Source organism: Marmota marmota, unplaced genomic scaffold (assembly GCF_001458135.2).
Source record: "Marmota marmota marmota unplaced genomic scaffold, marMar, whole genome shotgun sequence".
Taxonomy (NCBI): domain Eukaryota; kingdom Metazoa; phylum Chordata; class Mammalia; order Rodentia; family Sciuridae; genus Marmota; species Marmota marmota.
This window is the reverse complement of record NW_026000241.1, coordinates 6795536-6807088: the sequence shown is the minus strand read 5'-3', so window position 1 is coordinate 6807088 and position 11553 is coordinate 6795536. Positions and strand designations below refer to the sequence as shown.

The window sequence follows — 11553 nt, the reverse complement described above, 5'->3', positions numbered from 1 at the left end:
CTCCCCCCTCGCCGTCCGCACGACCTCGCCCGCGCCGCAGCGCCCGCGCCAACCCGCACGACCTCGGCCACCGACCCGCTCTGGAGCCTCGTTGAAGAAAAAGAGGGCGGCGGAACCGGAAACCGCCGATTCGCCGCCGAGAGCGCCTGCGCACCGAGCACGCCGCGCGTCTGCGTCACAATCCGCGTCTTGCATCAGGTGCCGCCCCAGGCCCCGCCCCGGCACCATGTGGAGTACTGGCGAACGAAGCCGCGGCGCACGTGGGCCAGCGTCGCTCACCCTCTTCCGGGTGTGGGCGGCGCCCGTCGAGTCACGTGACGATGGTCGCGCCCCTCCAGGTGTTTTAGCGCTTGGTCTATGGGTCCCCGACGTTACCTGGCACTTGGCCGATGCTCCGGGAATGCTTGTTGAATAGAGCAGAGGAGAGACTTTTCTGCTAAAGCAAAGGCGTCACGCAGAGAGGGTGCAGGGGTTGAAATGGAGAAGGTAGAAGTCACAGGAGACCCATGGAAGCCACCGTGGACACTCTACACCCGGAACCTGTTGCTGGAAAGCTTTGGCCGCTGTGCACGGACGGACTTGAGGGCAGAGTCTATGGGAGCAGGGAAAGCCGGTGAGACTAGTGCCTTCTCCAGGAAAAGGTAGTAGGGTCTGGCGAAAAGTGTCCGGTGGGACCCGGCGTGTTCTGGACTGGGACCGAAACTTGTGGATGGCACTGGACCAGGGAAAAGGGAGGACTGAGAAGTTACGTGTGAGTTTGTCAACGTGCTTCGTTATTCCTGGGAACATTTCTAGTGTCTACTGCGTGTCACGCAGAGGCAGAGAAGCTTTCATGCCTGGGAAAGTGCCTTTTCTTGGGGACAATGTGTTGTTGTTTGCTGCCCAGATTGATCTCAAACTCGTGGGCTCAAGCCATCCTCCTGCCTCAGCCTCTACCGCACCCAGCAGATTCCTTTAACATAAATTCTAAGAGCTCCGAAGGTGAGGCGACTTTGGGAGAGTCTAACGGGAAATGGGGTCCCATATGGCTGCCTGAGCACCCCACCCTCATGCACACACACTGCAACCTAAAGGTGTCATTCAAGGGGGAAAGGGAAGTGTTGGTAGCAGTGCCAACAGAAGGTGTGAGGACCTGGGAAGTGCGAACCTGGGTTGTTAGGACTGCCACCACAGGGTCTTCCACGAAGAACAGCCCCATCTTTCTTTTGTGTGTGTGTGTGTGTGTGTATGGTACTAGGGATTTAACCGGGGAGAGCTCTGCAGCCAGCTACAGCTCCCCCCCCCCTTTTTTTTAAGACAAATCCTACTAAGTTGCTGAGGCTGGCCTGGAACCTGCGATCCTCTTGCCTCAGCCTTCCAAGTTGCTGGAATTGCAGGCACAGCCACGCAGCCTGGTGGTCAGTCCCATCTCTTTCCAGGTCAGTGGTGTGTGCTTGTCTGCAGGCCCTGACAAAAGGACTCCATGTCCTCCAGCACGTGTCCACTTTCTCAGCTGCTAGACCCAAGGATGGAAAGAAGCCAGGGAGATGTGCTCTTCCCTTTTTAGCAACAGAGTCTTTTTATTGATAACTTCCCAACAGCATCTGTAAACATCGGGTACAAAAATATTCCACTAAACTCTGTTTTCCAAGGTGGCCTGGCTTGCTCCAGGAAACCCAGGAGATGCCTACGGGGCCTCTGAGGTCCACACCTCTGTTCAAACACAGGCCTCACAGGCCCAGGGCTGAGTGGCCATCCAGCCTCCATCTCTAACTTCCTTCTCTGTGTCAGAAACCTCCTGGAGACACTAACTGGAGAAAGTACTCAGTACTTCAGTCTGAGGAAGGGGCAGGGAAACCAGAATTAGTGGGTGCAGGGTGAGAGGATGATGTGACGATCTTGTCCACCTCCAGGAGGTCCTAGCCAGGGGATAGGGGGCATCTGGCTCTGGTTACCTCTTAACTGTTGTTCAGAGCACACCTGAGGCCTGGCTCTGAAAACATCCCTGTGCTCAGCCTCACCACTCCAACTGGGATGGCTGTGCCCTGGCATGAGGTTATGTTCCCAGGAGAAGGAGCAGGAAATTGGAGACCCCAGGAATTCCACAGCCCCAGGAGGGAGCCCTGGATGACAGAACAGGGTGGCAAAGGTGAAGATGGTGAGGCGGGGTTACCCACTGCCACCTCAGACACCTGGGGATGGCTACTGCTGCCCAAGACCTCTGGGTGCCTGGAGCAGGACTACTCTCCTGGCCTCCCCTCGTCATCCGTCTGGCTGTGGCCGTTGACAGTGGGAGAGCCAGGTCGCATGTGGGACAGGTCTTCGAAGCCAGGGCTGAAGGAGGGCGAGACAGTATCAGGGCTGGTGTCGCATGAGCCTGTGCTCTGCTCCGAGGTGGCAATGGTGGTGGTGACACTGGGCGGGATGGGGTCCTCGTCTTCATCCTCCAGGAGGGAGGCCTCTGGGATGTCTGGGGAAGGAGGCCCAGGAGTTGCTCTGCTGCCTTGTCAAACACTCAGATGGGGGACTTTGTGTGTGTGACCTGACAGGTTCCCTGCCCCGTGGGTACATGACTTAGCCCATTTTACTGAGGAAGAGGAAGAAACCAAGGCCCAGCAGGTAAGAAGAATCCCTTCCACACGAAGCGATGTTGGGACGCTGCCTCAGCCTCCTAGGTTAGGCTGGGTGAGCTGGCTCTGTCCTTCCTCACCCTCACTACGTCACCTGGCCCAGGCACCCCTCCTGTCCACCCTGCTCTGTAAACTCGGAATTTATGCCCATGGTAGTTGGCAGCTTTGGGATGAAGAGCTAGCTATTGGCCCATTAAGCAGATGGAGTAAACCAAGGCTCAGCAACAGGGAACCCTCTGAGGTGCTGGCCACACAGAATGGTGGCCCAGAGCCACTAGGGCTGTCACTAGACAGATGTGAACTTGATTCCTTCCCCCTCCCTTTTCAGCTGCACTTCCTCCCACAATCGTGCTTCTCTGGGCCACAGTTTCCCCCTCTGAAATCGGGATATTCATAGTCCCCCGTCACAGGTGGCTGTGGGCAGAGTTTGGCTCATGGTACTACATGGGTACACCCCAGGACAAGGAGACTGCATCCCACCAGCACCCTGCCCTTGCCCCCCACCCCCATCTCTCTGGACCCTCCACCCACCAGGGCCTGGGCTGCATGTCAGCCCAAGGCGACCTTCGGGAAGCCAGCTCTGAGTGGAGGAAGCGGGCATGCTCGGGCTCACTAGCCTGGGAGACACTTACGGCTGAAGGCCTCCGGGTGCTGCCTGGCCAGTTTCCCCTTCAGGGTCCTGCAGGGAAGGGAAGGCACAGGGGCTGAACCTGCTGATCAGATGGGCTGGGCCTGGCACTGGCTAGGGAGCCCTTGCTGGGTGGGCAGCAGGAACCTGGCCCTCACCATTCACCAAGCCTCCCTCTCTCTGCCCCATGCTCAGCCCAACAGGCCTGGGAACACCTGGGCAGACGTGCACTCTGGGGTCTGGTCCCTGAGCCCAGGCAGAGGGGCCCTCTCCCTGCAGTGCCCCCTTATGTTAGCCTCCTCTACCTTTGGACAAAATGAAGCTTAGAGAATTTTCTTCTTTTTTAAACTGCTGGTTTGGTGGGTGGGTTTGTTTGTTTGGGGGTTGGGGATTGAACCCAGGGCCTTGTGCACATGAGGCAAGTCCTCTACCAACTGAGCTATATCCCCAGCCCCTAGCTGGTTCTTCTTTTTCCTAAAGTACTACAGCTGTGTTTGCAGAGAATGGAAAGGAGGTTTTCAAAGCAGGTGGTTATCTTTGTGGCCTTATAAGTACCACTACTGTTGATGGTTCCAGGCCAGGTGGCAACCCCTCTTCTACTTCTTGGGTGACGGGGACACATAGCTGTGGTTATCAACCCTCAAGATCCCTGCTCCCCCCACCCCAAACCATCTGGGCAGTAAACCTGATATGAAGCCTCAGAAAACATGTGCTGTTATGAATTATAAGGAGTCAGGTGCCATCTTAGGCACTGATAGTCCCAGCTACTCAGGAAGCCAAAGCAGGAGGATCGCTTGTGTCCAGGACTTCAAGGTCAGCCTGGGCAACATAGTGAGACCCCAACTCAGAAAAAAAGGGGGGACTTAACCAGCCTACCTCATGATTTTGACCTAGAGTCTGCTCAATAAAATGTGTTTTCCAGGGGCTGGGGCTGGAGCTCAGAGGTAGAGCACTGGCCTATCATGCATGAGGCACTGGGTTCAATCCTCAGCACCACATAAAAATAAAAAATTAAGATACTGTGTCTACCTATAACTAAAAAATAAATATTAAAAAAAAAATTGTTTTTCCAGGGCCGGGGTTGTGGCTCAGCAATAGAGTGTTTACCTAGCATGTGCCAGGCCCTGGGTTCGATCCTCAGCACCAAATAAAAAATAAATAAATATTAAAAAAAAATGTGGAGGGGCTGGGTTTGTGGCTCAGTGGTAGTGTGCTCGCCTAGCATGCATGAGGCACTGGGTTCAATCTTCAGCACCACATAAAAATAAAGACAATAAAATCCATCAACAACTAAAAAAATATTAAAAGAAAAGAAAATTAAAAGAAATGTGGGGCTGGAGTTACAGCTCAGTGGTACAGCACTTGCCTGGCATGTGTGAGACCCTGGGTTTGATCCTCAGTACCACATGAAAATAAACAAAAGATTCATTTTAAATGTGTTTTCCAGCAGGTGCACAGCGGCTTCGGAGGTTTGCAAGTTCAAAGCCAGCCTCAGCAACAGCAAGGCCCTAAGGAACTCAGTGAGACCCTGTCTCTAAATAAAATACAAAACAGGGCTGGGGATGGGGCTCAGTGGTCGAGTGCCCCTGGGTTCAATCCTCTAAACCTCCCCTCAAAAAATAAAAATAAAATAAAAAATGAAACATGTTTTCCTCAATATTTGGCACCTGCTCCCTGAGCCTACCAGCAGGTGCAGCTGTCCCTGAAACAGAGGAAGTGGCACATAGTCTTATGTAAATACAACACGTTACTGGCTTCCCTGGGAGCCGGTGTGCTGGCTGCGGCTGTAAAAGGCAATCAAGTGGCTCTGGATGCCATCTAGAGTGATGAGGTGCCCAGGGACTGGAGATCGTCTTTTCTTGTCCTTACAGAAACCAGCTTGGGAAGGACCCACAAAAACTAGAGATTACCTCTGCCTCTTTGTTTTTTTTTTTCCAGGTACTGGGGATTGAACCCAGGGCCTCGCACATGCTAGGCAAATGCTCTGCCTCTTTTCTTTCATCTGCCATGTGAGGGACGGAGGCTAGGGCTCTACTACTGAACCACACACAGCCAGCCCCAAGAAGTCAAGGTTTTTATCTCAGAGCTCAGATTTTCTTGGGACACTTAAGAGTACAACAAAGGAGCTGGGGATGTGGCTGAAGCGGTAGCGCGCTCGCCTGGCATGCGTGCGGCCCGGGTTTGATCCTCAGCACCACATACAAACAAAGATGTTGTGTCCACCAAAAACTAAATAATAAATATTAAAATTTACGCTCTCTCTCTCTGTCTCTTAAAAAAAAAAAAAAAAATTCCTTTAAAAAAAAAGAGTACAACAAAGCCTCTTGAAATGAACTAGCACTAGCACGAAGACACCCGCCTGTAATCCCATCTACCTGGGAAGCTGGAGCCAGGGGGTGGCAAATTAGAGGCCAGCCAGGGCAGTTTACAAGACACAGTGTCAAAACAAGATTAAAAAGGGCTGGGGCTGGCGGTCACCTGTAATCCCAGCGGCTCAGGAACCTGAGGCAGAAGGATTGTGAGTTCAAAGATCAACCTCAACAAAAGCAAGGCACTAAGCAACTCAGTGAGACCTTGTCTCTAAATAAAAAAGGGCTGGGATGTGGCTCAGTGGTTGAGTGCCTCTGGGTTCAATCCTTGGAACCCAAACAAAACAAAAAGAGCTGGGGCTGGGCCCAGTGGCTCATGCCTGTAATCCCAGTGACTCAGGGGGCTGAGGCCAACCTCAGCAACTTAGTGAAGCCCTGTCTCAAAAAGGGCTGGGTGTAGAGCGCAGTAGGAGAGCACCCAGGTTCAGTCTCCAGTACCAAACAGCAACAACAATTAAAACAGCAGAACCTCCCAGTTCCTGGGTTCGAAAGGACCATTCCACAGAGGGGTCAAGCACACACCTGATCCTGCGGAAGATGCTGTCCAGGTCCCGCTTCATTTCCACCAGCGTCCTTGTGTGGTGCAGGAAGCGCTCGCTCATCTGCTGCAGGCGGGCGCTGGACAGGTTGTTGAAATTCAGCAGCATCTCATTGGTCTTCTCAAAACGGTCCAGCCTGATGCAGAGAAAGGGCACAAGCTCTATGCCCCGCCTCCAGGGCCCTTGCTGCCTGACCACGCCAAGGCCTTACTTGCTTCACGACCGGGGCATGTGCTGTTTCTTTGGCCTGCCCAGTTAAAACTGCTGTTCAACCTTTAAAATCCTACTGAAGTGTACCCTTCTGTTAGGGTTTGGATCCTAAATGTCCCTGAAAGGGCATGTGCTAAAGGCCTGATCACCAGACTGTGGTGCTGCTGGAAGTGATGGAATGTTTAGACGGCAGAGCCTCATGAAGGAAGTCAGGTCACCGGGGGAATGCCCTCAAAGGGGCTTTCAGGACCCTGGCACCTTCCTGTCATCTTTTTGCTACTTGGCCACAATGAAGTCAACAGGCCTACTCTCCTGTGCTTTTCCACAATGATATACTGTGCTGCCATAGGCCAGGGACCCATGCACTAAAACATGTGATCAAAAATAAACCTTCCTCCTCTGAGTTGTTCATCTCAGGTATTTTGTCACAGTGACGGAAAGCTAAGACTTTCTCATCTCTCCCTTAAGCAGACTCCCCACTCCCCTTAGACTCCCGCAGCCCCAAGTTGTTCCTCTGGCCCTGACTCCATATCTGCTTCTGACCACCCTCAGTCCAGGAGTTCCCAAAGGTCAGGTGTGAATTTGCCCTCAAGAACTAGAAGTTGAGATGGGTATTGCTGAGATTCTTCACCCAGGAGCCCAGGTACAGAGTGAGAAATGGCAGGAAATGAGGTCTGTGCTGGGTCATCAATGCAGTGTGGGAAAGCCTTTGGGTTAAGGAGCAAAAGAAGCCACAGCCAGTTCAGTGGTACATGCCTGAAATACCATGCCTAGGTAGGAGGATCGCAAGTTCAAGGCCAGCCTCAGCAACTTAGCAAGGCTCTAACCAATTTAATTAAACCCTATCTTAAAAAAAATAAAAATAAAAGGGTTGGGGATGTAGCTCAGTGGTAGAGTGTCCCTGGGTTCAATCCCCAGTTACTAAAAGGAAAAAAAAATCCCTCCAGTTCTCCAACCCCTGCCAAGCCAGTCACAGCTGCAAGACCTTCTGAACGTCCTGCTTCCTGTGCCAAGGCCTCGCCTCCAGGCCACAGAGGGACCGACTCTGGAGCCAGCAGGCAGATTTGCTCATTTCCTTCATTTTATCACCAGTGTGGGCCTGGAGTGGGGACTGGCCAGGAGTGGATTCCTTCCCCACCTGGGGCCCTGTGGCCAACACTCACATGTTCTTCTGGGCCAGGATGATGGCATTGACGTCATCCGTGTTCACCATGCTCAGGATTCTGCTGCAGAAGACCCTCGAGGCCGAGTCCGGGGGGTCCATCTCTTCCTCCTCCTCCACGGCCTGGCACAGGTAGGAAACCACAATCTGCGGTCTATGCCAGGCACCAGGGGCGTGGGCCCTAAGGTGGGACTGGGAACCTCATGGGTTGGGTTCTGACTCAACCATTGCCCCCGAGTCGGGATGAGCGTTGTGACTCAGCCATGCCAACTGAGCCTCAGGGTTATTATCCCAGAACTTGGAGTGTTAGGAATCAAAAGGGGTCCTATTTGTGAATAGCACACAAGCACCTTGGAATCCCCCACTCCCCAACTTTCAGGGCACCTGCTGTTCATTTGTCCAAGGCCCAGCCCCTTTTGGATCTGCCAGCCTCCTTCCTGTCCCCACTGGCAGAACACCATGGCTGCCTCGTCACATCACCACCTCCAGTGTCTCTTTTCCGAGAGGTCTTTGCTGACAACCCCACTTGGGTCACTCTTTTCTTGCCGTATTAGAGATGGAACCCAGCGCCTTGCACATGCTAGGCAAGTGCTCTACCACTGAGCATCCCTATTTTGATTTTGAAATAGTCCTTACTAAGTTGCCCAGCCTGTCCTCAATTTTGCAATCCTCCTGCCTCAGCCTCCCAGGTCACTGGGATTAGTTGTGCTACCACACCCAGCTTGGGTCACTCTTATATTTCACTGCTTCAGTGGAATTACCCTTTCTGAAATTACCCGAGTTCCCAGCTGACCCATTTGCCTACGGCTCCCTCTATACCAATGTTAGCTCCAAGAGAGAGCTGTCTGTGTCACCCAGGCCCAGAACCTGGCAAGGGATTGTCAGAGCTTTGTTTTGGACAGGCAAACAGAATTTTGGAAACTCAGCTCTGACACTAGACTTTTATGAGCAAATGAAAGCCAAGAATTTCAGGCATTCACAGCCCGGCAGTGGCCACAGCAACCCAGATGGCTCTGCAGCTCCCAGATCGCCTGACATGCGCGGACCTTCCCTACCCAGAGGGAGGGGGCTTTCCAGGCCACGTAGGAGGGGGACACGGAACTGACCCTTCTGAGAGACTTGGGAAAAATCTAGAACCTTGAGATAGCTTGGCTTTTTGGACCACACATTTGAAGACCAACACAGCCAGGCGTGGTACCACGGTGCATGCCTGTAACAGCCATTACTGTGGAGGCTGAGGCAAGACAAGTTTTGGGAACTTGGTGAAACCCTTTCTCAAAAAATATGTTCCTGGGCTGGGGATGTGGTAGCCCGCTCCCCTGGCATGCGTGGGGCGCTGGGTTCGATCCTCAGCACCACATAAAAATAAAGATGTTGTGTCCACTGGGGAAAAAAAAAAAAAGTTCCCCTGTCCCTGACTCCATGGGGCCAGTATCTGCTTCTGACCACCCTCAGTCTGGGAGTTCTATGTTCTATGGACGTAGCTCAGTTGTAGTGCCCCTGGGTTCAATCCTCAGTACCAATAAATAAAAAATAATAACAACAATAATAATAAAGAACAACAGAAGGTTTACTTCTGATTGGTTAATTGTCACACATAGGAGCTGTGGATTTGGCTCAATGATAGAGTGCTTGCCTAGCACACAGAAGGCTCTAGGCTGTATCCCCAGAATCTCAAAAAAGGGGGAAAAATTTACACAGGATCAGCAAAATGTTTGAATCCATTTAATCTACCTTCCCATTTCATTATTTATTTGTGGTGCTGGAGACTGAATACAGGTCCTTACACATGGTAGGGAAATCCTCTACCACTGAGCTACAGCTCAGCTTTTTATTTTGAAACAGGATCTCACTAAATTGCCCAGGTTGACCTCAAACTTGTGATCCTCCCGTCTCAGCCTCCAGAGTCACTGGGATCACAGGCTAAGCCACCATTTCTGGCTACCTTCCATTTTACTGAGCAGTTACTATATCCTAAGGCACCAAGCTCAAATACTTGGAACTATTATCATCTTTATTTACAGATGAGAAAACTGAGGCTCAGAGAGACTAAGGAACTGGGCCATGGTCACACAGCCAGTGAACCTGAGTCCTAACTCAAATGCACAGTCTGCAGGTTCCACAAAGGTGGGAATCTGAACAGGAGGTCAGTATCTACCTGCTACAAAAAGGTTGCCTCTTAAAAAAAAAAAAAAGAAAGAAAGAAAAAAGAAAAAGAAATTACTTTGTTTTTATGTGGTTCTGGGACTCGAACCCCGTACCTCACATGTGCTAGGCAAGACTTCACTGCCAAGCCACAACCGCAGCCCAGAAGGCTGCCTCTTAAAGCAGCAGCTGATTTTGGCCTGACTTCAGATATTTTTATGGGAAAAAATGTTAATAGGGTCTTCTTTTTTCCTCTGTGAAATTTCCTCAATTCCAAATGTTAGCAACAAATACTCAAAAAAAAAAAAAAAAAAAACCATCATGGAGGCCAAGAATATTTATTTGTGCTTTGATTCTGGCTAGCAGTTTGTAGCCCCTGCTTTTCTTCTAGAAATAAGCTGCTGGGGCTGGAGATACAGCTCAGTGGTAGGATGCTTGTCTAATATGTCGAAGGCCCTGGGCTCCATTCCTCAATACTGCAAAATAAATAAATTTTTAAAATAATAATAATAAGCTGCCACATCAGGTGTAAGCTTCCTCCCAACTGTTCACTGGGCTTTTATTATGTGTCAGGCAAGGTCACCACAGCTGCCACATTTCCAGAAACATGATCATATATAAAGAACAGATTTAAAAGAGCACATCTAGCCCCTGTCAAGCACAGGATTTAGACCTCCAGAGAGATGGTTCTGCTTCAAAGCGGGGCTCTAACTGGGCGCCACAGCACATGCCTGCGATCCCACATACTTGGGAGGCTGAGGCAGAAGGATAGCAAGTTCCAGGCCAGCCTGGGTAACTTAAACCGCTCTCAAAATAAAGAGCGCCGGGGATGTAGTTCAAGGGTAGAACGGCCCCGGTGGTTCAATCCCCAGTACCACAAAGAAAGAAATTCAGCGTTTTTATCCCCCCTGTCTTTCTGGCTCCCAGAAGTGAGAGTGAGGGGTTTGCGGCAACCTCCCCCTCACCCACAGCTGCCTCAGGAAGCCTTCCCCGACCGCTACTACAAAGCAGGATGGATCCAGCAAGGGATCTGTTCTGCTCCAAATACATTATGGGATGATGGAGCCGCCACGCACAGAAGGAGGCTGTGTTGTTCCACCTGAGTCTCAGAAAATGAGAATAGACTCAAGATCTCTCAGTGCGATAAAAAGAGAGCTCCAGCAGGTCGCCAATGCGTACACCTGTAGTGGCTGCTACTCCGGAGGCCGAGACTGGAGGACTGCTTGAGCGCAGGAGTTCCGGGGCCAGCCTGGGCAACAAGGAGATCCCATTTCTTTAAACAAAACAAAACAAAAAGCAAGGGGGAAAAAACCAAATCTCTGAGCAGGCTATTTCCTCCAGCTGGAATGTGAAGTCCCGGGAATCATCAGTTTAACAAGAGCCTCCCAGGAGCTTCCACAGGAACGATCACTTATATTTGATTCTTCATATGCTAAAACACTTAAATGAATTTTTCTAAATCACCACTATGAGGCAGATACTATCCTCTCGGAGAGAAGCTTACGCTCACAGGGGCGGACTCAGTGGCCCAAGGTCACAAGCTCAGCAGAGACACGCCGCGGTTCCAACCCAAACTTTTAACTCGCCTCCCAAGCTCACAAAATTACCCCAAGTGGGGCGGGGCTCCACTCTGCACTCACTCCCCGCCCCCGGCAAACTGGGGACAGTGGAGGTACGAGCATAGCAACGAGCGGCTCCAGATGACACCGCACAATGTGGGCGCAGGCCCTAAATCCCGCGCCCGGGTTCCGAATCCAGCTCCGGCCCGTGGCACTGCCCCGCGCATCCACTGCGCAGCTGGGGAAACTGAGGCCTGTGCGCAGCAGGAGTGCCCAGATGTGGCCAGCGGCGCGCCCCACCCCACGGCAGCCTGGATGCTGCGCCCGACCCG

General features: G+C 51.8%; 3 protein-coding genes and 1 long non-coding RNA gene across 12 annotated transcripts in view; 2 read left to right on the top strand and 2 right to left on the bottom strand.

Annotated features, from left to right (window-relative positions):
• The window catches only part of Uba52 (ubiquitin A-52 residue ribosomal protein fusion product 1), a 2969-nt gene extending 2755 nt beyond the window's left edge, over nucleotides 1-214 (bottom strand). Inside the window, exon 1 of one of the 4 annotated variants that reach the window (XM_015489274.2) lies at nucleotides 76-214. Coding sequence is in view for 1 of the 4 variants with exons in the window: in XM_015489273.2 (XP_015344759.2) it covers nucleotides 63-195 (133 nt within the window). In the remaining 3 variants the exon portion in view is untranslated. Of the gene's footprint in view, nucleotides 1-62 lie in introns of all 4 variants that reach the window. The other 3 variants (XM_015489275.2, XM_015489273.2, XM_015489272.2) reach the window with 3 other exon arrangements.
• Nucleotides 215-233: 19 nt separating this feature from the next.
• On the top strand, nucleotides 234-4988 carry LOC107145360. Of its 3 annotated transcripts, XR_007344371.1 has the most exons (4): nucleotides 234-981; nucleotides 1297-1418; nucleotides 2529-2598; nucleotides 4685-4988. It is a non-coding gene; the product is annotated as an uncharacterized LOC107145360 (long non-coding RNA). The 3 variants fall into 3 exon arrangements; XR_007344369.1 differs by lacking the exon at nucleotides 1297-1418; XR_007344370.1 differs by lacking the exon at nucleotides 4685-4988 and having other exon boundaries at nucleotides 2529-2990.
• Kxd1 (KxDL motif containing 1) overlaps nucleotides 1540-11553 on the bottom strand; it is a 10395-nt gene continuing 381 nt past the window's right edge. Inside the window, exons 1-5 of one of the 4 annotated variants that reach the window (XM_048795285.1) lie at nucleotides 10842-11034; nucleotides 7519-7640; nucleotides 6129-6281; nucleotides 3242-3288; nucleotides 1540-2449 (exon numbers count right to left, since the gene is read on the bottom strand). In XM_048795285.1, the coding sequence (XP_048651242.1) occupies nucleotides 2220-2449; nucleotides 3242-3288; nucleotides 6129-6281; nucleotides 7519-7619 (531 nt within the window). In that variant the 5' untranslated portion in view covers nucleotides 7620-7640; nucleotides 10842-11034 and the 3' untranslated portion in view covers nucleotides 1540-2219. Of the gene's footprint in view, nucleotides 2450-3241; nucleotides 3289-5183; nucleotides 5467-6128; nucleotides 6282-7518; nucleotides 8798-10841; nucleotides 11035-11269; nucleotides 11375-11553 lie in introns of those variants that run through there. The other 3 variants (XM_015489277.2, XM_048795284.1, XM_048795286.1) reach the window with 3 other exon arrangements.
• Nucleotides 6992-11553, top strand: part of Fkbp8 (FKBP prolyl isomerase 8) — a 20902-nt gene continuing 16340 nt past the window's right edge. Inside the window, exon 1 of the mRNA XM_015489271.2 lies at nucleotides 6992-6998. The gene's annotated coding sequence lies outside the window, so the exon portion shown is untranslated. The remainder of the gene's footprint in view (nucleotides 6999-11553) is intronic.